The sequence below is a fragment of the Budorcas taxicolor genome, chromosome 6 (assembly GCF_023091745.1).
Source record: "Budorcas taxicolor isolate Tak-1 chromosome 6, Takin1.1, whole genome shotgun sequence".
Lineage (NCBI taxonomy): Eukaryota > Metazoa > Chordata > Mammalia > Artiodactyla > Bovidae > Budorcas > Budorcas taxicolor.
The window spans coordinates 115,357,840-115,379,943 of NC_068915.1; the positions used below are offsets into that span (position 1 = coordinate 115,357,840).

At 54.8% G+C, this 22,104-nt stretch overlaps 1 protein-coding gene across 1 annotated transcript in view; it reads right to left on the bottom strand.

The window, feature by feature from the left end:
• HTT (huntingtin) overlaps positions 1–22,104 on the bottom strand; it is a 125,824-nt gene that overhangs the window by 41,914 nt on the left and 61,806 nt on the right. The window contains exons 25-37 of the mRNA XM_052641713.1: positions 21,850–22,001; positions 20,812–21,014; positions 19,908–20,034; positions 18,241–18,368; positions 16,546–16,656; positions 10,735–10,812; positions 10,181–10,404; positions 8,325–8,403; positions 8,081–8,242; positions 5,963–6,018; positions 4,746–4,894; positions 2,398–2,534; positions 958–1,074 (exon numbers count right to left, since the gene is read on the bottom strand). Coding sequence (XP_052497673.1) covers positions 958–1,074; positions 2,398–2,534; positions 4,746–4,894; positions 5,963–6,018; positions 8,081–8,242; positions 8,325–8,403; positions 10,181–10,404; positions 10,735–10,812; positions 16,546–16,656; positions 18,241–18,368; positions 19,908–20,034; positions 20,812–21,014; positions 21,850–22,001 — 1,723 coding nt within the window. The remainder of the gene's footprint in view (positions 1–957; positions 1,075–2,397; positions 2,535–4,745; positions 4,895–5,962; positions 6,019–8,080; positions 8,243–8,324; positions 8,404–10,180; positions 10,405–10,734; positions 10,813–16,545; positions 16,657–18,240; positions 18,369–19,907; positions 20,035–20,811; positions 21,015–21,849; positions 22,002–22,104) is intronic.

A 22,104-nucleotide genomic window follows, 5' to 3' on the forward strand; every position in this document is an offset into this window, starting at 1 on the left:
TGAGAGGAGCGCAGAGCGCACGGAGCCCTACCCTGGAGATGCGGACCTGCGGCCGTGGATGCCTCGGCCAGCTTAAAAGAGCAGAGCCACCCACTCACTAAAACTGCGTCTTATCAGGCCTTCCCTGGTGGTCCAGGGGTTGGGACGCCATCCTTCCGCTGCCTGAAGCCTGGGTTTGATCCCTGGTCGGGACCTGAGATCCTGCAGCCGCATGTCATGTGCTGGCTGACAAAACAATCCTGTGTATCTGTTGCTCAGATGCCACAACCCTGCCCGCTCGCCCCGGCCCCGCCCCGGCCCCGCCCCCGCCCCGCCCCGGCCCGGCCCCGGCCCGGCCCCAGGACGACAGTCTGTGAGGAGAGCAGAGCCGGCAGCTGAGGCTGTGGAGACAGGGCCTACCTGCTCCCGCCAGCGCCAAGAGCCATGGGCACCGCACCGCCCAGAGCACTCGCTCCCGAGCTGGCCGACCCGGACGAGCTGACGGGCACCTGCTGGCGGCACCCACAGCGCCTCACCCAGAGCTCTGCCGGCCGCAGGCACGGTCTCCTGGCTGCAGGCACGGTCTCTGGAGGGACCGTCTTTGCCGTGTCCCTGCCGCCAGCTCCAAAGGCAGTGCTGCGCCTGGGCAGGGCGTCCAGCCCTGGACCCCGCGCGGGTGGAGCCCACCGACGGCATCGTTCAACCACAGAAATCCTAAGTGACGCCTTACTGCCAGGCTGCTCTGTAAGCGGTAAGAGAAAACCCTCCCCAACAGAGCAAACAGGAAGGAGGCAGCGTGAGCAGGAAAGGAGGCAGCCCCGAGGTGCCATGGGAGCCGGGCCGTCTCTGACCCGGGCCCCGCACTGGCCCGGGCGCACGGGTAACGCTGATAAAACGCGCCCGCTGGGAGTGAGCCCAGCACGCAGCTCCATGGCTGGCCCCACGGGAAGTGCGGGCGGGGGTGGGGAGAAGACGCACCTGCTGCTTGGCCAGCATCGGGAGGATGACGTCAGCCACCTGCCGGGACAGCCGCTTCCACCTGTCCTCGCTCTCCTTGTGGCACTGCCGCAGGACCAGCGTGAACATCTCCAGCACCTGCGGGGACGGCCCAGACGCTCGAGCCCGGCCTGCGCGCCCCAGGTGCCGCACACACCGGGCGGACCCAGCGCGGCCGCGCCTCGGGCCTTCCCAGGCTCCAACCAGAGGAAAGCCGGGCTCCTCTCGCGGCCGCGCCTCGGGCCTTCCCAGGCTCCAACCAGAGGAAAGCCGGGCTCCTCTCAGCCTCGGGCAGAGCACAGGTGCAGGACCGGACCGCTGCGCAGGGCCCCCGGCTCCCATGAGCCTTCCCCTCTGTTCTGTGTGCTCTGCAAAGGTCCCCTCCCGCTGAAGACGGTTTACTTCAGCAGAGTTCGCCGTGGCTGAGCCCCAGTTTGGTCGTGATACCTCCTAAACAAAGACCCCTGACCGCCTGTTTGGTAAACACGGTCTTGTGGGCACGAGGCCACCGTGAACCTGCTGCCAGGACCGCGCCTGTCACGACAGCAGACAGGGAGAGACGCAGGCACCAGGCAGCCTGCAAAGCCGAAAATGCTTAATCCAGAGACAGTCTACAGCCCAGTCTATGAAATGCCATGTTCCAGGCGGAGCCCACTCCCTGGAAAGCCTGCCAGGCCACCGCCTCCCACAGTGGCCTCTCCCTTCCCACAACCCAGCGGCACTTACGCAGAGGCAGGCAACTCTGCACTGCGCCCCGTCTTCCCAAACCAAGGCCAGCCTCGCTCTGTCCCGTAAGCCAGGCTGGGGACGCACGGGACACCAGCCCACTGCTGTATGGGATTTAATTCAACACTAAGTATTTAGTTAAATATTACCTAGGTTAAGCAAAACGAGAATGCACACAGGAAGTGTTTCTATGAGAGAATCTGATGCCCAGAGACGAACTGTAACGAATTACTGAAACTGTGAGGGCGAGGCCCCCGCCACCCACAGAAGAGGGCTCTCTAAAAAGCCAGGTTTCAGACGGCCTCACACCATCTGAAATTCCAAATGCACCTGAAGGAAAGAAAGCCAGAAACCAGTGCAGACTCCGGTCCTCCACCAACACAGTCTTTAAATCACTTCAGGCTGAGATCTTTAAAAACCGTTACTCAGAACTCCACCACCGTGATCAATGCTGCTGACTGATTTTTGGTCCTCGAATTGGAAAAGGGTCCTCCACCGCCTTGACCGAACTTATGACCGTCGGCCAGGCTGTGGGGCCTTAAAGAGAGACCCTGTTAAGCCTTCCGCCTGCAGTGCCTCCCCACTGCCCAAGAGCCCAGGGCTGGCACAGAGCCACACCCACTGATGAGCGGACAGGCCACAGGGCGCTTCCTGCCATTCCTGCAGGGACAGGGAAGGGTCACCCCCACCCCTTACCTGATGGTACTGGATGAGTCTCAGCAGCATGGACACCACCACCTCCTTCTGGGTCTCAAGCTCTCTTCCTGCATCAGCCTTATTGGTTCCTCTTAAAACGAAGAGGTCATGGACTATGGGCTGCAGGGCAGGTATGGCTGTGGGCACAGAAGGACGCTAAGAAGGCACTCGGGAGATGACACTGACCCCTCCAGATGACTTCCAAGGAACAAAACTGATCTACACTCGACTCGCTTATCAGGGATAGTTTCAGGTTACCCAGGAGTGCACTGAGATTATCTGTATGCCATCCTGGAAGGTCACGGGTCTTCCCTGACGCTTGACAAGGTTGTGAAATCTTTTTGAAAACCAGGGCTTCTGTGACATAACATTACTTCTGACACAAAGTGATGCAAATTCAAAAGTTTTAAACTAAAACAAAAACAGCAGCATTCTAACCTCATACACAACGTGCTCAAAGAGTCACCTGAAAAGAGGACAGATGCTTTTCCAACAGAAAACACTTAGTCAAAGTATTAGATTTCTATACTATTTCAAGCAACTAAACTCACTCTCTCGTTAGACTAAGGGTTTCCCCCTCAAAGCATGTCTTTACTCAAAACAGCAAAGTGAAGTGTTTGGCCTGACACACCCTCAGGAGTAAAGTAGGAAGGCCTTTCATTGAGGGGCATCAGCCTGGCCAGGGGACCACAGTTACTCAAAGGCACACTCGCACCCTCAGCCTCTCACACACACACTCTCTCACAGTCTCACACACACACAGACACACACACAGACACACACACAGACACACACACACACACACCACAGTTACTCAAAGGCACACTCGCACCCTCAGCCTCTCACACACACACTCTCACAGACACACACACACACACAGACACACACACACACCAGTTACTCAAAGGCACACTCGCACCCTCAGCCTCTCACACACACACTCTCTCACAGTCTCACACACACATACACACACACACACACACACCACAGTTACTCAAAGGCACACTCACCCTCAGCCTCTCACACACACACTCTCTCACAGTCTCGCACACACTGCCTCACACACACACACACACACCACAGTTACTCAAAGGCACACTCTCACCCTCAGCCTCTCACACACACACTCTCACAGTCTCACACACACACTGTCTCTCTCTCTCACACACACACACACACACCACAGTTACTCCAAGGCACACTCTCACCCTCAGCCTCTCACACACACACTCTCACAGTCTCTCACACACACACACACACACCACAGTTACTCCAAGGCACACTCGCACCCTCAGCCTCTCACACACACACTCTCTCACAGACACACACACACACACACACACACACACACACACACACACACACACACACACACACACACACACACACACACACACACACACACACACACACACACACACACACACACACACACTGGCTGAGTCTCCCACAGATGACCAGGCTCCGTACAGTTACTCAAAGGCACACTCTCACCCTCAGCCTCTCACACACACACTCTCTCACAGTCTCACACACACACTGTCTCACACACACACACACACACATACTGGCTGAGTCTCCCACAGATGACCAGGCTCCGTAGTGGAGACAGTAAGGTCTGGCTGTGCATCGACTTTCCCTCCAAAGAAAGAACGCGCTTCCCTCTGGTCTGGGAAGCCTCAGCCGCCCCTCCAGTGAGGCCTGCACTCTCAGCTCCAGGGCCCGGGTGTGCACGTGCAGTCAGGGCCCCACTGCTGAGGCTGGGAAGGGGCCTGCAGTAGGCTGGCCGCCTTGCTAGCGTGGAGGCGGCGAGGAGCCGAGCCCTGCCCTCCCCCGCCCCCAGCCCAGGAGGTCCACCCGCCACGGGACAGCACACGGGGACCCCGGTAAAAACCATGGCGCAAAGGCCTCCAGGCTTCTGCCAACAGCGCTGCAGAGGGTAAGCAGTGTGAGCCGGGAGGAGGCCAGAGGGGTGACGCTCCTCCCCACGGCACAGCCTCACCGCACCAGGTGGCAGCAGGTGCCTGGGCTGCAGGTCGCTCTCTGTGGACCTCACTTTAGCTCCTATGAAACAGCCAGGCAAAACAGAAGGTCCTGAATCAAGGCCACACTGTACCTTCCAGGACACTGGGCGATAAACCCAGTGGCCTTACAGAAGCCGGATTTTAAAATTCTCCGTTTCACGTGGATAGACAGAGTATCTATGGCAGACTCCACGTGCGCTGCTTGTACCCAGGTGGACCGCACTCCCTTCTTCAGACACCTCTGCCAGAGTGCGCACACGCGCGACCGGCGGGAGGCAGTGTAAGCGCAGACCAAAGAGCCGGGGAGAGGCCTGCCCCTGTTACCGTGTGTCACCGCCTTCCTCCCGCTGGCCATGATGCCGTCACAGAGCTGGATGATTTTAGGGATCCCGATGATCTGTTTTGAGTGGTAACGCTCGTAAGACAGTAATACCAGGAAGAAAAAGATGTTTGGGATGATCGCCTCTGACTCCCTAGAAACAGAAACACCCAAAGACTTCCTTTTAAAATGAAAAAACATCATCGTATTAACAGCCCCAAACCAATCCTGATTCAAAGTGGAGAGCATGCGTGTGAGAAAACAGCAGAGCGTGGGGTGGGGGGCAGCGCTTGGAGCCTCGGCACCCGGTTCGGTCCCATCACCCTCATCTCGAGTCCCTGTCTGGGGCGGGGCTCCCACACCTGCTGGGGCGCCCGGGCGGTTGGCAGGGCTCAGTGAGGGCCCTGAGGGAGGCACCCTCACAACCGCAGCCCAGAGCGCCTCCATCTGCCCCACGCCCTGCCACTGAAGAACCTGGCACCCAGAGGAGAAAAGGTAACTTGCCTTCAATCACATGGTCAGGGTGACACACGCGCGAACAAAAGCCTGGGTCTCTAGACCCGGGGGCAGGGGGAGAGGCGGGCAGACGGGCCGCTCAGGACACTCCTCAGCACCGCGCTTCCCTAACGACTACGTGGCTCAGACACTAAAGGAGCTTCATTTTCAATTATACTTACAGGATGAAGTATTAAAACCTTACAGGCTAGCAAGGTAAAGTTACTAGAGATAACCATGTCTAACGCTGCTTTCTGTAAGATTAGAAAAAAATTACTGTTATCTCAAATAAGATTTCATTTAGCATTTATAATTAAATGCTTTGAAATCTGAAATGAAAACTGACGACATGTGTAATCGTCAGATAAAGAACTACCTCTCAACAAGGCTTGAGATACTTAAGTCATTAATTTTCAAGAGAAACAAAAATCCACAGCATGTTAATCAGACTTTCATTAAAAACAAGGCCTGGCAAAAATGCCTAACTATCTTTTAAAGTAAGCACCCATCTTAAAAATCTAGAATTACATGTATGGACGTCCCTGGTAGGAAGTGATTAAGATGCCACACTTTTACTGCAGGAGACACAGGTTCAATCCCTGGTCAGGGAACTAAGATCTGCATGCCGCTTGGTGTGGCCGAAAAAATAAAATCAATCAAAATAAAATAAAATTACATGTAATTATCTAACAAGGACAAGAAATCTAAAGTAGCAAAATGCAATTACCTGAACTGGCCGACTTCAATGTATTCAAACTGCTTCAGCACAAATCCAATGAACACCTACAGGCAGGAAATACAATTTTCACATCAGTAATTAAAATGTGCAAACAGGTTACTTTCCTTGGCACTCATCTGTATAGACCTTTAACAAGTTTCCTGACAGTAGACAACCTTGCTTCTATACAAGAACTCAAACGCACTCTACGGCCAGATTAGATAATTTCAAGACACTTGCAGAAACCCCTTAAACTCATTTACTCAACAGCGAGGTGAAACCTCCTGGGAGAAACAAAAGAGAAGCTCCAGGAGCCAGCAGGGGCCCCAAAGGCGCAGCACAGGTCCTGCTGGTCCGGCTGCAGCACGCCGGGCAGCATGGGTGTCCTGAACTGGCTTAGGGACAAGGCGTCCAGCTGAGCCCACCTTCTCCCCGCAGCACCAGCGTTCAGAGGGGCCGGGCACCCAGGGCTGCTGGGGGCGCGGTGGCCGCGAGTGGAGGCCACACCCGCAACTGCTCACGGACTGTGTCGAGCTTCAAGCGCATGTTCATTTCCCACCCTGACACTCGAGCTCATCTCCGGTTTCCTCCTGGCCCCCCGGTGTGACCCGGACACACACAGGGGCTCCGTAAACCACGCCCTGAACTGAGGCAATTCCTGGGCCTGTTCTGTTTTTCTACCCCGTTCATAAAGACCGTCACCGCAACCAAGCCTAAGAACTGGGGAGAGAGAGGGCCTGTTAGAGAGGACTGGTCGCTGTGAGGAGTCGCGAAGGTGCCTGCTGGGCTCCGACGAGTGAAGCCAGCCTGCGCCGGGCCCCGCTTCCTCCCGGGAAGCCCCACGGCGGGTCCCACGCCTGCCTCCCCTTGGCCACGGCCACCCCACCTCGGACGAGGGCGTCCCCTCCCCAGACGACAGAAGCACTATCCCCTGGGAGCGTCTCCCCAGAGGAGGGAAACGGCTCTGTGGAGAATGTCCTCCTGACAACCAGCGCAGAGAGCAGGATGGTGAAGATGCTGGCCAGCACAGAGCCCCCGGGCCCCTCCCCTCAGGTGGCCCCTGAGCACTGCAGGAAAGCGGGGTCACCTCTCCATCGAGCTCCCCCAGGGGAGTGCCACGGCACCCATGAGATGGTGGCGTCTGGAAGCAGACAAGGAGCTGCAGCGTTTCCACCCAGAGCACTTCCCATCTCACCCCGGAAAGCAGCCCACGGCCAGAGCCCCACAGGGACGGCCACAGCCCACAGCCCCACGAGGACGGCCACAGCCCACAGGGACGGCCACAGCCCCGCAGGGACGGCCACAGCCCCCGCCCCGCAGGGACGGCCACGGCCCCACAGGGACGGCCACAGCCCACAGCCCCGCGGGGATGGGCACAGCCCCACAGGGACGGCCACGGCCCCGCAGGGACGGGCACAGCCCCACAGCCCCGCAGGGACGGGCACAGCCCCACAGCCCCGCGGGGATGACCACGGCCCCACGGGGACAGCCACAGCCCCACAGGGATGGCCACGGCCCCCACCCTGCAGGGACGGCCACGGCCCGCCGCCCCACAGGCAACCCTCCCCGTGGTGAGCTCGGCTGGCCTGACTCCTGCTTTCAGAGACTTCCCGTCACGAAGGGACCCGCCTCTCCACGGTCGCAGGTGCCAGAGCAGGGCATGGGGGTGAGGGCCCATGGGGCGAAGGGGAGTGCGGACCCTCGGGCCGGCTCAGACAACCGGGGCGCCCCGGGGGCCAGGCGCTGCCTGGCAGACCACACGCCTCCGCAGAAGGTGACAGCTAGGCAATGGCAACCGTCCCTCATAAGCTGTTTAAACCACACTCTAGGTTCTGCACAGATGTCCCCCCAAACCATAAATTCAAGCTACTCCTGGGGTGGGGGCAGGTGGGTGGGTGGGAGGAGCCGCTGCGGGAGCGTGAAGGCAGGAGAGCCCGGCTGAGGGCGCTGCGCTCGCCAAGGCTCCACGGGCCAGGCCGCCGTGCCCACCAGCGGGTGAGGCAGAGGAGGGGCAGCAGCTGGTGCGGGAAGGAGATGCACACTTCCTGAGGCAGGTCTCAGCGTCTTTCCCAGCTAGCCTCACTACATCAGGGATGCGTGCGGCAGGCCAGGACACGGGTGCCGCACCTGGTCTGAGTCCAGCAGGCAGTAGTTGACCCGCAGCTGGACTAGCTGCGCCAGCAAGGCCAGCACCTGCTTCTGCAGCTGCACCGAGGTCGTGGTCGTGTACTGCTTCAGTGCTTTTATGACGAGAGGCTCGAACAAGCGAATGTGATTGTGAATAGCATTCTGCGAAGAAGAGAAACAACCGGCGAGTGAGTCTGCAGCTGCAGCCGCCTCCAGCCGGAACCCGGGAGGGGTTCCCAGTTACCTTGTCTGCTCGGTTCTTTGTGACACTGGTGAGGTTTGTCTTCAGCTGGGTCGACACTTTCTGGAGGACGTCAAACCACCTGCCAGGCAGGAAAAAGGGCGAGCAAAGAACACCCTTACATACTCTCCTGTGTCCCAAGGTAGACCCAGGTCAGGCTAACTCCAATTCACAGAATCAAAACATTTCAGGGTCAGAAAGAACTTCAACAGCCGCTCAGCGTAGCGGCATCAAGCTCTTCTTTTAATGAAGATTAGTCAGGCAAGGAAATGGCAACCCGCTCCAGTATTTTTGTCTGGAAAAGCTCATGGACAGAGGGGCCTGGTGGGCTACAGTCCATGGAGTCGCAAGGAGTCGGACACAAAGTCACAAAATCACAAAGACACAAAGTCACAAAGAGGCCGAGCGACTGAGCGTGCCATGAGACAGGACTGAGCTCACGGCGGCCGGGCCACACGGCTCGTCACCCGCAGCAGGCGAGCTGGGCCAGAGCGCGGGCCACACGGCTCGTCACCCGCAGCAGGCGAGCTGGGCCAGAGCGTTACTGCCGCCAGACACTCACGCAGCCCCGGGGGCAGGCGCTGGAGGCGGCCAGGCTTGGGAAAGGCTCGGAGACTCAGAAGGCACAGCTTGATTTCTTTAAACTTTTACAGCAAATACCCTCTTCTTTTCAAGAAACGTAATATTAACTGACAGTAATCAGACATTTGCTTGTTTTACTTATATCCCATATTAGACAAAAATTTAAAGAGTCCTAGTCGGAGGAGGTAATGGCAACCCACTCCGGTACTCTTGCCTGGAAAATCCCATGGATGGAAGAACCTGGGAGGCTGCAGTCCATGGGGTCGTGAAGAGTAGGACACGACTGAGCGACTTCACTTTCACCTTTCACTTTCATGCACTGGAGAAGGAAATGGCAACCCAATCCAGTGTTCTTGCCTGGAGAATCCCAGGGACGGGGAGCCTGGTGGGCTGCCGTCTATGGGGTCGCACAAAGTCAGACACAACTGAAACAACTTAGCAGCAATAGCAGTCCTGAGATTTAGGAAAAACCTGTATATTACCAATTAAACCCCCAAACATGGACATTTTCCTAGAATACTCTAAATCTATGTAACGAAAATCTAGGAATTCTACGGCTACTACAGAGCAGTAACTCAAACATGCATTAACAATTAACAGTAATTTAAGAAACAATGACTGCAATTCCAGACATCCTAAAAAAAGCAAGCAAGCAAGAAAGAAAGTGAAGTCGCTCAGTCGTGTCCGACTCTCTGTGACCCCATGCACTGTAGCCCACTAGCTCTCCATCTATGGAATTTTCCAGGCAAGAGTACTGGAGTGGGTTGCCAGGGGTCAAACCACATTGCAGGCAGACGCTGTACCATCTGAGCCATCGGGGAAGCCCAGCACCGCCATGAATTAAGTGGAAAGAGGCCTTTATCCATGAAGCTGGGAACACACCACCCACAGTCCTCTGCACAATAGCACAGACATGAATTAAGTGGAAAGAGGCCTTTATCCCTGAAGCTGGGAACACACCACCCACAGTCCTCTGCACACCAGCACAGCTGCACCACCCGAGCTGCGAGCCCCGAGCGCCACCCACACACAGGACCTGGCCCTGCAGCGACGCGCCTTCAGCATCTGTGGACACACGCGCCCCTTTCCTGCTCTGCTGATACATCAGCATGAGTGGTCGCAGCTCAGCTCTCCTGTCCCGCAGCCCAGCCCCACCCACCGAGACTGGAACACCCCAGGCCCTCCTCTCTCTCTGGACTACACACTTCTCTGAAGGGGGGCCTGCCTTCAGCAGCGCGGAGAGCTCTGGAGAACACGGGCGGCGCTCAGAAGGTTACCCTGCGGGGTCCTGGTCCTGCTCTGCCTGGGCCGCGTTCCGCAGGCTGGCGTCTGCTAAGGCCTGGGTGAAGAGGGTGTACGGCGCCATGAAGCAGTAGTGGTACAAGCCGGGCCGCGCGCTGGAGGAGCCGAGGCGCTGCGCACGGCCCTGCGACTTGCTGGCGTGGGAAGACAGGCCATCCAACTGGGAGGCCAGGTTTGTCCCGAACAGAGTCTTCAGCAACTAGAGCAGAAGAATTGAAATCATCGACAGTCGAATTAATGCGGAATCTCCCCCACACACACAGAGTCCGCCTGAAACGAACTGGATGCGCGAGCAAGACTTCCGGCCATGCGGACGCTGGAGGGGCGCTCGGACAGCAGGAAGGGGACAGGAGCCTGTCCCCGAGGGCGAGCCCCTCCTCCAGGGGCACAGGGGACAAGCAGCCTCCTGGCCGGAGAATGAGCGAGCAGAGGCGGGCCGGTGGGGCTGCCGGACGCAACATCTCCTGAGCTCCAGGCAGCGCGCCAGCATCGTGTGGGGAGAAGGGCTTCCTGGGAGCTCCTCGCTTACCTGCTGAACACACACGGTCGCCATCATCGGCTCTCGACTGAAGCAAGACTTCAGGTATCCCAGGATCTCTTCAACACACTGGAAAGGAGAAGTGTGAGGCGTTAAAGGAAGCGAGTCACAGACCACTCACTGCTACAGTCCCACACGGACAGCAGACAGGACCGCTTCCATTTAAACTGAGAACATCCGTCAACGCCGGAGGACACTCAGAGCAGGCTCTCACTGATCACAGCCGGAGACGGTGTGAAGCGCTGACCTCCAGGCTCTCGCCCTTCCTTTCACGCGCTTCTATGTTCACGCCTCTATTGGCTCACTCATCCAGACACAGGACATCGAGGATCTGCCGTGCCCTCTGCGTCCAGCCCTGTTCTCAGAGCAGGAGGTCAGAGTCCACAGGGGAGCTGAACGCCCTGCATCGCGGGGGCGCCTGCAGACGGTCAGCTGAACGCAACACATGTTAAGTCAGGTGCGAGTTGCCCCAGAAAGTCCTAGATGTGTCTCGACAGGCTGCAAAGATGAGTACCACGACTCCCTGCAAACAACTGCCCTCACAGGGGCTTTTCCAGCCTCGTACACGAGGTCTGCAGCAGACAAGGCTCCCTGGAGACGAGAGCCGGTCCACGACTGCCACCGGCAGGCCCCTCCTCACGGCCACGCGGCCTTCAGCCACTGCTCGCGGGACATCAATTACAGAGAGAAGGCCACTCGCTTCATTCATTTGATGCAACTTCCTGTACTAAACAGTGACAGATTTCTGTTCACGTCACATACTCAGGCCCACGTGTGTTGAATATTCCAATTAACTCCCCCTGGACCAGATGTCCAAGGCTGTATATATACCCTGCAGGGTTGAGTTTCTTCCATGCCACCGCTCATAGCAGGTAACTAATGGCACCCCACTCCAGTACTCTTGCCTGGAAAATTCCATGGACGGAGGAGCCTGGTAGGCTGCAGTCCATGTGGTTGTTAAGAGCCGGACACGACTGAGCAGCTTCACTTTCACTTTTCACTTTCATGCATTGGAGAAGGAAATGACAACCCACTCCAGTGTTCTTGCCTGGAGAATCCCAGGGATGGGGGAGCCTGGTGGGCTGCCATCTATGGGGTTGCAGAGAGTTGGACATGACTGAAGCAACTTAGGAGCAGCAGCAGCAAGAAGTGTTAACTGGAAGAATTCAACCAGAGTCTTCCATATCACAAGCTGTCTAATGAAGAATCATGTCTCTTAACAAATACATATGGAATGCTTCTGTGCACTCCCAGGTCTCCTGCACTGCAGGCAGACACTTTACCATCTGAGCCACCAGGGAAATCCAGAAACTAAGTTCAGTTCAGCTCAGTCTCTCAGTCACGTCGGACTCTTTGCAACTCCATGGACTGCAACAAGCCAGGCTTCCCTGTCCTTCTCCCAGAGCTTGCTCAAACTCACGTCCATCGAGTCAGTGATGCCATCCAGCCATCTCATCCTGGGTCGTCCCCTTCTCCTCCTGCCTTCAATCTTTCCCAGCATCAGGGTCTTTTCCAATGAGTCAGTTCTTTGCATCAGGTGGCCAAAGTTTTAGAGTTTCAGCTTCAGCATCAGTCCTCCCAATGAATATTCAGGACTGATTTCCTTAAGGATGGACTGGTTGGATCTCCTTGCTGTCCAAAGGACTCTCAAGAGTCTTCTCCAACACCACAGTTCAAAAACATCAATTCTGTGGCGCTCAGCTTTCTTCACAGTCCAACTCTCACATCTATACATGACCACTGGAAAAACCACAGCCTTGACTAGACGGATCTTTGTTGGCAAAGTAATGTCTCTGCTTTTGATTATGCTATCTAGGTTGGTCATAACTTTTCCTCCAAGGAATAAACGTCTTTTAATTTCATGGCTGCAATCACCACCTGCAGTGATTTTGGTGCCCCAAAAAATAAAGTCTGACACTGTTTCCACTGTTTCCCCATCTATTTCCCATGAAGTGATGGGACCGGATGCCATAATCTTTGTTTTCTGAATGTTGAGCTTTAAGCCAACTTTTTCACTCTCCTCTTTCACTTTCATCAAAAGGCTTTTTAGTTCCTCTTCACTTTCTGCCATAAGGGTGGTGTCATCTGCATATCTGAGGTTATTGATATTTCTCCCGGCAATCTTGATTCCAGCTTGTGCTTCTTCCAGCCCAGCGTTTCTCATGATGTACTCTGCATATAAGTTAAATAAGCAGGGTGACAATATACGGCCTTGAGGTACTCCTTTCCCAAGTTGGAATCAGTTTTCCCTCTCTGGTTCTAACTGTTGCTTCTTGACGTGCATACAGGTCTCTCAGGAGGCAGGAAAGGTGGTCTGGTATTCCCATCTCCTGAAGAATTTTCCACAGAAGAATTTTCTTGTGATCTACACAGTCAAAGGCTTTGGCGTAACCAATAAAGCAGAAGTAGATGTTTTTCTGGAACTCTCTTGCTTTTTTGATGATCCAACGGACGTTGGCAATTTGATCTCTGGTTCCTCTGCTTTTTCTAAATCCAGTTTGAACATCTGAAGTTCATGGGTCACGTACTGTTGAAGACTGGCTTGGAGAATTTTGAGCATTACTTTGCTAGTGTGTGAAACGAGTGCAATTGTGAGGTAGTCTGAACATTCTTTGGCATAGCCCTTCTTTCAGATTGGAATGAAAACTGACCTTTTCCAGTCCTGTGGCCACTGCTGAGTTTTCCAAATTTGCTGGCATATTGAGTGCAGCACTTTCATAGCATCATCTTTTAGGATCTGAAATAGCTCAACTGGAATTTCATCACCTCTACTAGCTTTGTTCATAGTGATGCTTCTAAGGCCCACTTGACTTCACATTCCAGGATGTCTGGCTCTAGGTGAGTGATCACACCATCGTGGTTATCCGGGTCATGAAGATCTTTTTTGTATAGTTCTTCTGTGTATTTTTGCCATCAGTTCTTAATATCTTCTGCTTCTGTTAGGTCCATACCACTTCTGTCCTTTATTGTGCTGATCTTTGCATGAAATGTTCCCTTGGCATCTCTAACTTCCTTGAAGAGATCACTTGTCTTTCCCATTCTGTTGTTTTCCCCTATTTCTTTGAACTGATCACTGAGGAAGGCTTTCTTACCTCTTCTTGCTATTCTCTGGAACTCTGCATTCAGATAGGTATATCTTTCCTTTTCTCCTTTGCCTTTCACTTCGCTTTTTCTCAGCTATTTGTAAGGCCTCCTCAGACAGCCATTTTGCCTTTTTGTATTTCTTTTTCTTGGGGATGGTCTTGGTTACTGTCTCCTGTACAATGTCACGAACTTCGGTCTATTGTTCTTCAGGCACTCTGTCTATCAGATCTACTCCCTTGAATCTATTTGTCGCTTTCACTGTATAAGCATAAGAGATTTGATTTAGGTCTTATCTGAATGGGCTAATGGTTTTCCCTACTTTCTTCAATTTAAGTCTGAATTTGGCAATAAGGAGTTCATGATCTGAGCCACATTCAGTTCCTGGTCTTGTTTTTGCTAACTGTATAGGGCTTCTCCATCTTTGGCTGCAAAGAACATAGACAATCTGATTTTGGTGTTGACCATCTGGTGATGTCCACTTGTAGAGTCTTCTCTCATATTTTTGGAAGAGGGTGTTTGCTGCGACCAGTGCATTCTCTTGGCAAAACTGTTAGCCTTTGCCTTACTTCGTTTTGTACTCCAGGGCCAAACTTGCCTGTTACTCCAGGTATCCGCTGACTTCCTACTTTTGCATTCCAGTCCCCTATGATGAAAAGGACATCTTTTTTGGGTGTTAGTTCTCGGAGGTCTTGTAGGTCTTCATAGAACCGTTCTGCTTCTTCAGCATTACTGGTTTGGGCATAGACTTGGATTACTGTGATATTGAATGGTTTGCCTTGGAAACGAACAGAGATCCTTCTGTCACTTTTGAGACTGCACCCAAGTACTGCATTTCTGACTCTTTAGTTGACTGTGAGAGCTACTCCACTTCTTCTAAGCGATTCTTGCCCACAGTAGTAGATATAACGGTCATTTGAATTAAATTCGCCATTCAAGTCCATTTTAGTTCAGATTTCTAAAATGTTGACGTTCACTCTTGCCATCTCCTGTTTGACTACTTGCAATTTGCCTTGATTCATGGACCTGACATTCCAGGTTCCTGTGCAACATTGGTCTTCACCGCATCGGACTTTACTTCCGTCACCAGTCACGTCCACTCCTGGGCGTTGTTTTCGCTTTGGCTCCATTTCTTCATTCTTTCTGGAGTCATTTCTCCACTGATCTCCAGCAGCACACTGAACTCCCTACCGACCTGGGGAGCTCATCCTCCTCCAGTATCCTATCATTTTGCCTTTCATGCTGCTCACGGGCTCTCAAGGCAAGAATACTGAAGTGGTTTGCCATTCCCTTCTCCAGTGGCCCACGTTTTGTCAGAGCTCTCCACCGTGACCTGTCCGCCTCGGGTGGCTAAGAAACTGAAAACAGGTGAAGAAAGCATGGTCCTGTTGGCCTTCTGAGAGTCCAGAGTAACCAGGCAACAAGTCCTGGGCAGGAACATAAACATACGGGATAACAAAGGGACACCCCGTTCCCAGCCAGTAAGGGCTAAGAGGGACCTCATTTATCCCACAGTCAAACCACCAAAAAAGCCAGACAATACATGAGACCACGACTCCAAGACTGTGATCACCAGGCACCAGAGGACAGGGGTCCCTGAGAGATGGGAGACAAGCTGGTTAGCCGAACGGCTGGCCTGCTCACTGCGTCCCTCGGAGAGCTCCCAGGAGGGGCATGAGGACGAGGGACAGAGCAGAGCCCGGGAGCCCCGAGTCGAGAAGGAGCTGGGAGCGCAGGAAGCGGACTCAGTGAGGGTTCCAAAGAAGAGCAGCCTCCCAGAGAGGACCTGGGGAGGCCCCGCAGTGCTGGGCAGGGAGGAGGCCGGCAGAGGGAGCACGCTCAGAGCTCACACAGGCCGGACGGTGACCCCTCTCCCTGCGGGCTCGCAGCCCCGGGCCGAGCCAGAGAGCCCTTGCCTCGGGTGGAAGACTCAGCCCTGGACCCAGCACTGCTCCGCCCTCTCTGAGCTGACACGTGGGAAAAGTACAAGCAACAAGTGAGGAGAAGCAGAAGACAGTGTGCACAGTGACCGAGACCAGGTCAGCTCTATGCACGCCGAGAGGAAGACGGGGAGAACGGGAACAGTGGACTGCACGGTAGCCCAAGCTGCTCAGCGCGGGCTTTCAGAAACTCACTGTGGAGTTCATCAGACACCAAGATGCCCCAGCCGGACAGGTGGTCCCAACACAGCAGAGCAAGTGGGCAAGGCGCTAACTGTCCCATCTGGACGGGGACACAGCATGGGCAGCCGCTGCACGACCCCTTAACTCTCCCATCTGCCTGACCAGGTCCCCACGACAGGAGGGTGGCAGACAGAGGTCAGTTACTAGGCTCGGAACCAAAGTCCACAAGCCTCAAGCACAGCTCTGCTCCTTCCTAAAGCGCGACCGAACAAGCCACATGCCCTCACTGTGGCTGCTTTGACTTTTCAACATGCAGCAGGTCAGAGAAAGCAAAAGACTCAACAGTTTTAAACCCTGTAGTCTTCTAATGCAGCTGTGTCTGAACTAATATACAGCAAAAAGTGAAAAGAGAATATGAATCGAACTCCCCTCAATGCGAGGCTAAGATGACAATCAGACTCAGGTGTCCAAACTGAAGTACCTTCTCCCTGCTTCCCAAACATGCTGGGATGGTGGGCTCCCACCCCAAGGCACCTGGCCCAGAGGTGCATTTCAGGTGTGCCAGCCACAGTTTAGCGAGAAGACAGGAAACACAAACCTTCCCAATGTCCTGCAGCGTTGCCAGCTCCAGAATCTGAGACAGAACGTCCAAGGCAGAGCGCAGGAAACCCCCAAACTTCTCGCTGCTGCTCTGAAGATCCAAGGTGACCTGGGGGATGAGGAGGGAGACGAGAACACAGCATCACTGGGGCGGCGGCCTCCTGGGCACCCGAGACACAACCACGGTCTGCGGCGGGGAGCTGTGTTCCACTAGGCAGCCCAAGGCTCATCTTGGTGGGGGGTGGGGATGAGGGTGGGGGGTGGCTTCTATTTGTTTGTAGCACTGGGGAAATGCCTTGGAAAGGAAATTACTCTTCCAGATAGCTAAAGAAAAACTGATTTTCAAAGGCGTCTTCCAACTTATATTTGACATTATTGAAAGAAATAATTCCTAACCTTCTATCATAATGATAAAAAATGCTTAATGCCCATCATAACCAGTATCTGATAAGCATCAAAAAAAACATTGGAACACACGTCCTTTTCCACACCAGGGTTTCGCTGGTGGCTCAGATGGTAAATAATCTACCTGCAATGGGGGAGACCCGGGTTCGATCCCTGGGTCAGGAAGACCCGCTAGAGGAGGCTGTGGCAACCCACTCCAGTATCCTTGCCTGGAGAACCCCATGGACAGAGGAGCCCGGCGCGCTGCAGTCCACGGGGTCGCGATCAGACACGACTGAGCGACTGAGCGCAAGCACAGCTCTCCCACACACATCAGGGCCCTGGGGGAGCCGTGATCAAACCCGGACACAGCCTTGTAGTCCGGGTGCAGCAAAGTATTAAACTAGTCCAAGAGGTGCTAAGTTAGGGTCCTACAGGGCCCAGCTTAAGTCAGTTTTGCAGCAATTTCCCCCATTTAACAGACGGAGAGGAGGATCAGGTCAAAAGATATAACATGTAAGAACAAGGGTGAGAGGGAGAGACTGACTGTGAAAATGAAGACTGGCAAAACCCTTGCAAAAATACTACAATAAGTAGAAAGGATTTGCTCAGTGAAATAAAATCCAACCACTGCTGAAAAAGGAAAAAGCCCCATTCTCAGAATAAGAAATATACCCATGCAGAAGAGTCACCAAGGCAGACGGCTGTCCTTCCAGAAACCCGCCTGCAGGGCTGGCGCGGGGATCTGGGAACTCGGCCGGGAAGCAGTCCGCTGGACTGACACCAGCTCTCCTGAGCGCTGGGGGCTCACTGTGCCGGACTGTTTGGACGCACGCGTTCCGGCGGGAGCCCTGCTTTCCTCTCCTAGCGTGGCCGCACATTTGCTCTTGTGAGGGGTGGGGGTGTGCTCCTAGTGGCCTCACGGGGGCAGAGGTTGCTCCAGATTCCGCCTGTGTCCTCTCCCTCACGGGCTGGCCGTGTGTCCCCCCTACCCGGCTATGAGGAGTCCGCACTGCAAGCGCAACCACGTGCTGAGTCCTAGGAGTCTGTCCAGAGGATCTCTGAACATGGGTGGTCTTGGGGCGCCCGGACCCAGCACCAGCAGATCATAAAGACATCATTTTTCCAATAAAAATCCTAACCTTTCGTATGATGGAAGCTATCATAAGCAAACCTGAAAAAGCTAATCGTAACTCATATCCCTAAGGCGTCCTCACTTATACATATGTCTATAAGCTACAATCGTAGGAAAAACACTGAGAGTCCCCTGAAATGTGTGAGAGCAAGGGTATTTTTACAAAAGCAGTACCTTGTAGTTGGCGTGAGTGGCTTTCAGGACGTCGTGCAGTTTGAGGTAAGAAGGCAGATGACAGAAGCTCCCCAGTGACGAGGACTTGTTTGTGGCAACAGGCCCTGAGGTTTCAGGTGGTCGAGAGGCTTCACACAGACAAGATACACTTTCAGATCAAAAGGAAATACTTGCCAAGTTTAAAAGAGACCACTGTAATAATTATTTTTAAAGTATTCTAGTAGGATAAAACGCCACCTTTTTTTTGACTTTTTGATTAATTACAAGTAATAAGAAACTGACTATTAAACATCAGTAGACTCTGAGTGCCTCCCGAAAGGTAACACAATAAAATAAAAAGAGAAGACAAGCGTGATGCTGGAGGTGTCTGCTTTGGCCTGGATGCAATTCAGAGCAACAACCGATTCAAGGACCTTCAGTCAGTCTGAAAACCTCCCAGAGCACAAGGCTCCCAGGAGCAGCAGGGGGATGGCCCCCAGCTGACTGAAGTCACAAGCCCTGTAAGCAAGTCAACAGGGGCACAGTGAGCATGCACGGATGACCGCGCAGGTCACACGCTATCACTGAGCTGGTACTAAACACAAAATGCTGCAAGGCCTTACAGATTGGTGGTTGGGGGTCCTTAGTTTATCAGTCATCAGGAAGATGACCAGTCACATACTGATGACTATATCTGCATAGTTCTGAGCTTTTCGGATGCTAAATCCCCAGCGGTACTGCCATCAATCCTTAGAAAACAGCATCTTTTCAAATGCTTTATACAGGGAACTAACTCCCTGTCGGTCCAGTGCTCAGGACCCGGTGCTTTCACTGCCAAGGACCCAGGTTCAATCCCTAGTCAGGGAACTAACATTCCACAAGGCATGCAGTGTAGCTGAAAGAAGGAATAAATTTCCAACAATGATAAAATGCTCAACACGAACACTTTACAAGCAAATGGATGCAAGAGTCACGTGCGGCCCCAGCACTGGGAGGTGGCATGTGACCACGTGTGGTGGAGCCCAGTCGCCTGCCTTCAAGGACCACCGGGAGGGGCACAGACGGCACCCGTCACAGGCAGAGCCCACGGGCACTCTGGCCTCTCTGGCCCGAGACCCCACTAGCATCCGTGAATTCTTCAGGTTCAGCTCACGCGGATGGTTTCGTCCCCACTCTCCTCCCTACACGGCCTTTCCAAATGGAGGGTCTCCACTTCCTACTTCATTATTCTCACCTCTGAGCACCTCTGTTGGGAACTACCTCTGTTCCCAGCCCTCTACACCCCTTCCCTTCCTGAACATCAACGAGAAGAGCAGAAGGGAGGCGGCGCAGGGCACAGGGAGTACAGGGCGGGCACCTGCAGACGGCTGGGACCCTGAGTAATTAGAACACCACACTCACACACGCTCAAGACCAAAGCCTGCTCTGTGTCCTCTTAGCAATTAACACCCGAAAGCACACCTGGGGAAACGACTTCTGTGGTTTTGTTCTGTGCATTTTATTCCCCAAACTCCACGTTATCCATCAGCCTGGACGGAAGTGTGGAGTCCTAATCGCTGGGACACTGACGGCCCCCCTGCCCGACCCCCGCCCTGCCCGGCCCCGCCCCGCCCCGCCCCGCCCCGCCCCACTCCCACCCCTCCCCGCCCCCAGCCCGGCCCCCGCCCCTCCCCACCGCGGCCTCACACCTGGACTGGACTCGCCGCCTTTCTTGGGACTCACGGGCACAGACGCCTGCTCTCCCGGCTCCTTCTCTTTCCCCTTCCTTCGGATTGGGCTCAGAGAAGGCGGGTTTGTGAGAGAAGGCAGGGCTGCCTAAAACAGAACACAAGACACCGTGAAGGAAGTGTAACCAACGTGAAACCGAGAACTAGGCTATGTGTGTGCTTCACCATCTGCGGAAAAGAGTCATCCCGTGGAATTCATTTCGTTTGACTCTGCATCTGCGTGGCTCAGAGTCTGTACACACACTGTCCACTTTAATCCACACGACAATCGCCCGTGGTGGGAGGTGGCCCAGCACTTCCGGACGGGAGCCCTGTGAACGCCAGAGGCTGGAGAGGCCTCAGCAGGCCACAGGGGCTACAGGAGGCTTCGGGCGTCCAGGCCCGCCACCTCCAAGAGTGAGCATGGGGATGCCCTCCGGGGGCCAGGGCATGAAGCAGGGTAGGGAGCAACGCTCTCATCTCAATTTTCAAATGAGACAGGCTCAGCGATGATGAAGGGACTTAATCAATGTCACAGCCAACAAGCAGCTGAGCTAGGCAGCAACAAACCCAGACTCTCCACGAAGTCCACACTCTGCACACCCACGAGAGAATGCAGAGCCCCAGCCCGCACTGCGGAAGGCAGAAGCATGGGCACCCTGGCTCGCTGCTGGCCCACTTCACGATCTAAGACGTCACCTCACACCTTGGAGCATCGTCTGCACAGCGGACACGGGGGCTTACGGGCTGCCAGCAGAATGGACTGCAAGGCAGCAGGGAGGGGCTAGAGAGCCCGGAAAGAGGCGGCTGCACCCAGAAAACCCAGGTGTCTGGGAGCCCCCGCACCGTCTGAGCTGAGGGAAGAGCTGCCCGAGTGAGGGGTTACCTTCACTGCGGGTCCCGGAGCCACGTCGTCCAGGACGTGTGCACAGATGTTGATGACCTTCAGCAGGTGGGAGAAGAGCTGCTCCACCATGGGCACCAGGGTCCGGTCACCCAGGGCCGGCCACGCCTCCTCCTGTTTGCTGGCTGCTGTGCTGGCCTCGTCTTCAGAGGCCCACGAGCTCCTCAGAGACCTGGGGGCACTGGCTGCGATACGGGCACACACGTCACCCCCCAGCGCCAGGGCGGGAGGCAAGACCAAGCCACTCAAACCTGTCCACATGGGGCGTCTGCTGGACACCCTCTGGGGCCAGCTGATGCCTCGGGTCCCACGGGAACCTGACGTGTCCGTGTGCCCACTTGCCATGAACCCACCCTCATACACCCCAGGACGACAGTCCCCTTTCTGATCTAGACAACTCAAGTTCAACTGGCAATCGAGGCCTGCGGATTCTGTCTCCCTCACTCTCTTTTAATTGGTTTCCTCAACACAAGCCACGACCATCACCCTGTTCAGACCCTCTCCATCTTGCCTTAACTGCGAGTTTCCCTAACTTTTCCAATCTGTGTTCGCATAAGCCAAGTGGTCTTCCTAAAACAGTAACCGATTGTCAGTCCCTTTCATGAAGCTCTCCAGTGACCTCTCAGAGCAAACAGACTAAGTCCTCACTAACGGAGACGGACTGCTCACGGGCCACATTCTCCATCCTCGTCTTCACTCTCACGTGACGCCCAGAACTGTCAGCTCTCCAGCGTCACACATGTGTGCTCCGTGTCCCGTGTGGCACACTGGGTGCTCTGCCCGTTTCTGCCAGCCGGCAAGCCTTGTTCCCGCCCTAATCCCCAGCGGGGAGCATCGTGGCCCCGCCGTCCCGACACGTGTCCTTATAGCCCTACAGCCCACGTGAGCATGCAGCCCTCAGCCCTCTCACTGCTTTCTTACCACCCTGGTGCAAAAGACAACATCTGCATGCAGTGCCCGCTCAAATGAAACCAGAGATGAGTTTACCCAGAGCTAACTGTTTCAACTCAGGGCCAGTACCTGCCAGCAAGTTCCCCGCTAAAATCAGAGCATCCTGGTGGGCAGAGAGATCCAGCGGGAACCAGGCTGACGAGAGCAGCGTCAGGATCATCGTGACCATCCCCACGGTGCAGCTCTTCCTGGACTCATCTGAGGCGCTCAGCGGGGGCACTCTGGAAGCAGGATCAAATTACAGAGCAACGCTGAGCTAAGTCTTGCCTTCTCTTCTCAAACAGAAGGTTATGGCTATTCATTTCATGGCGGCTCATAAAGCGA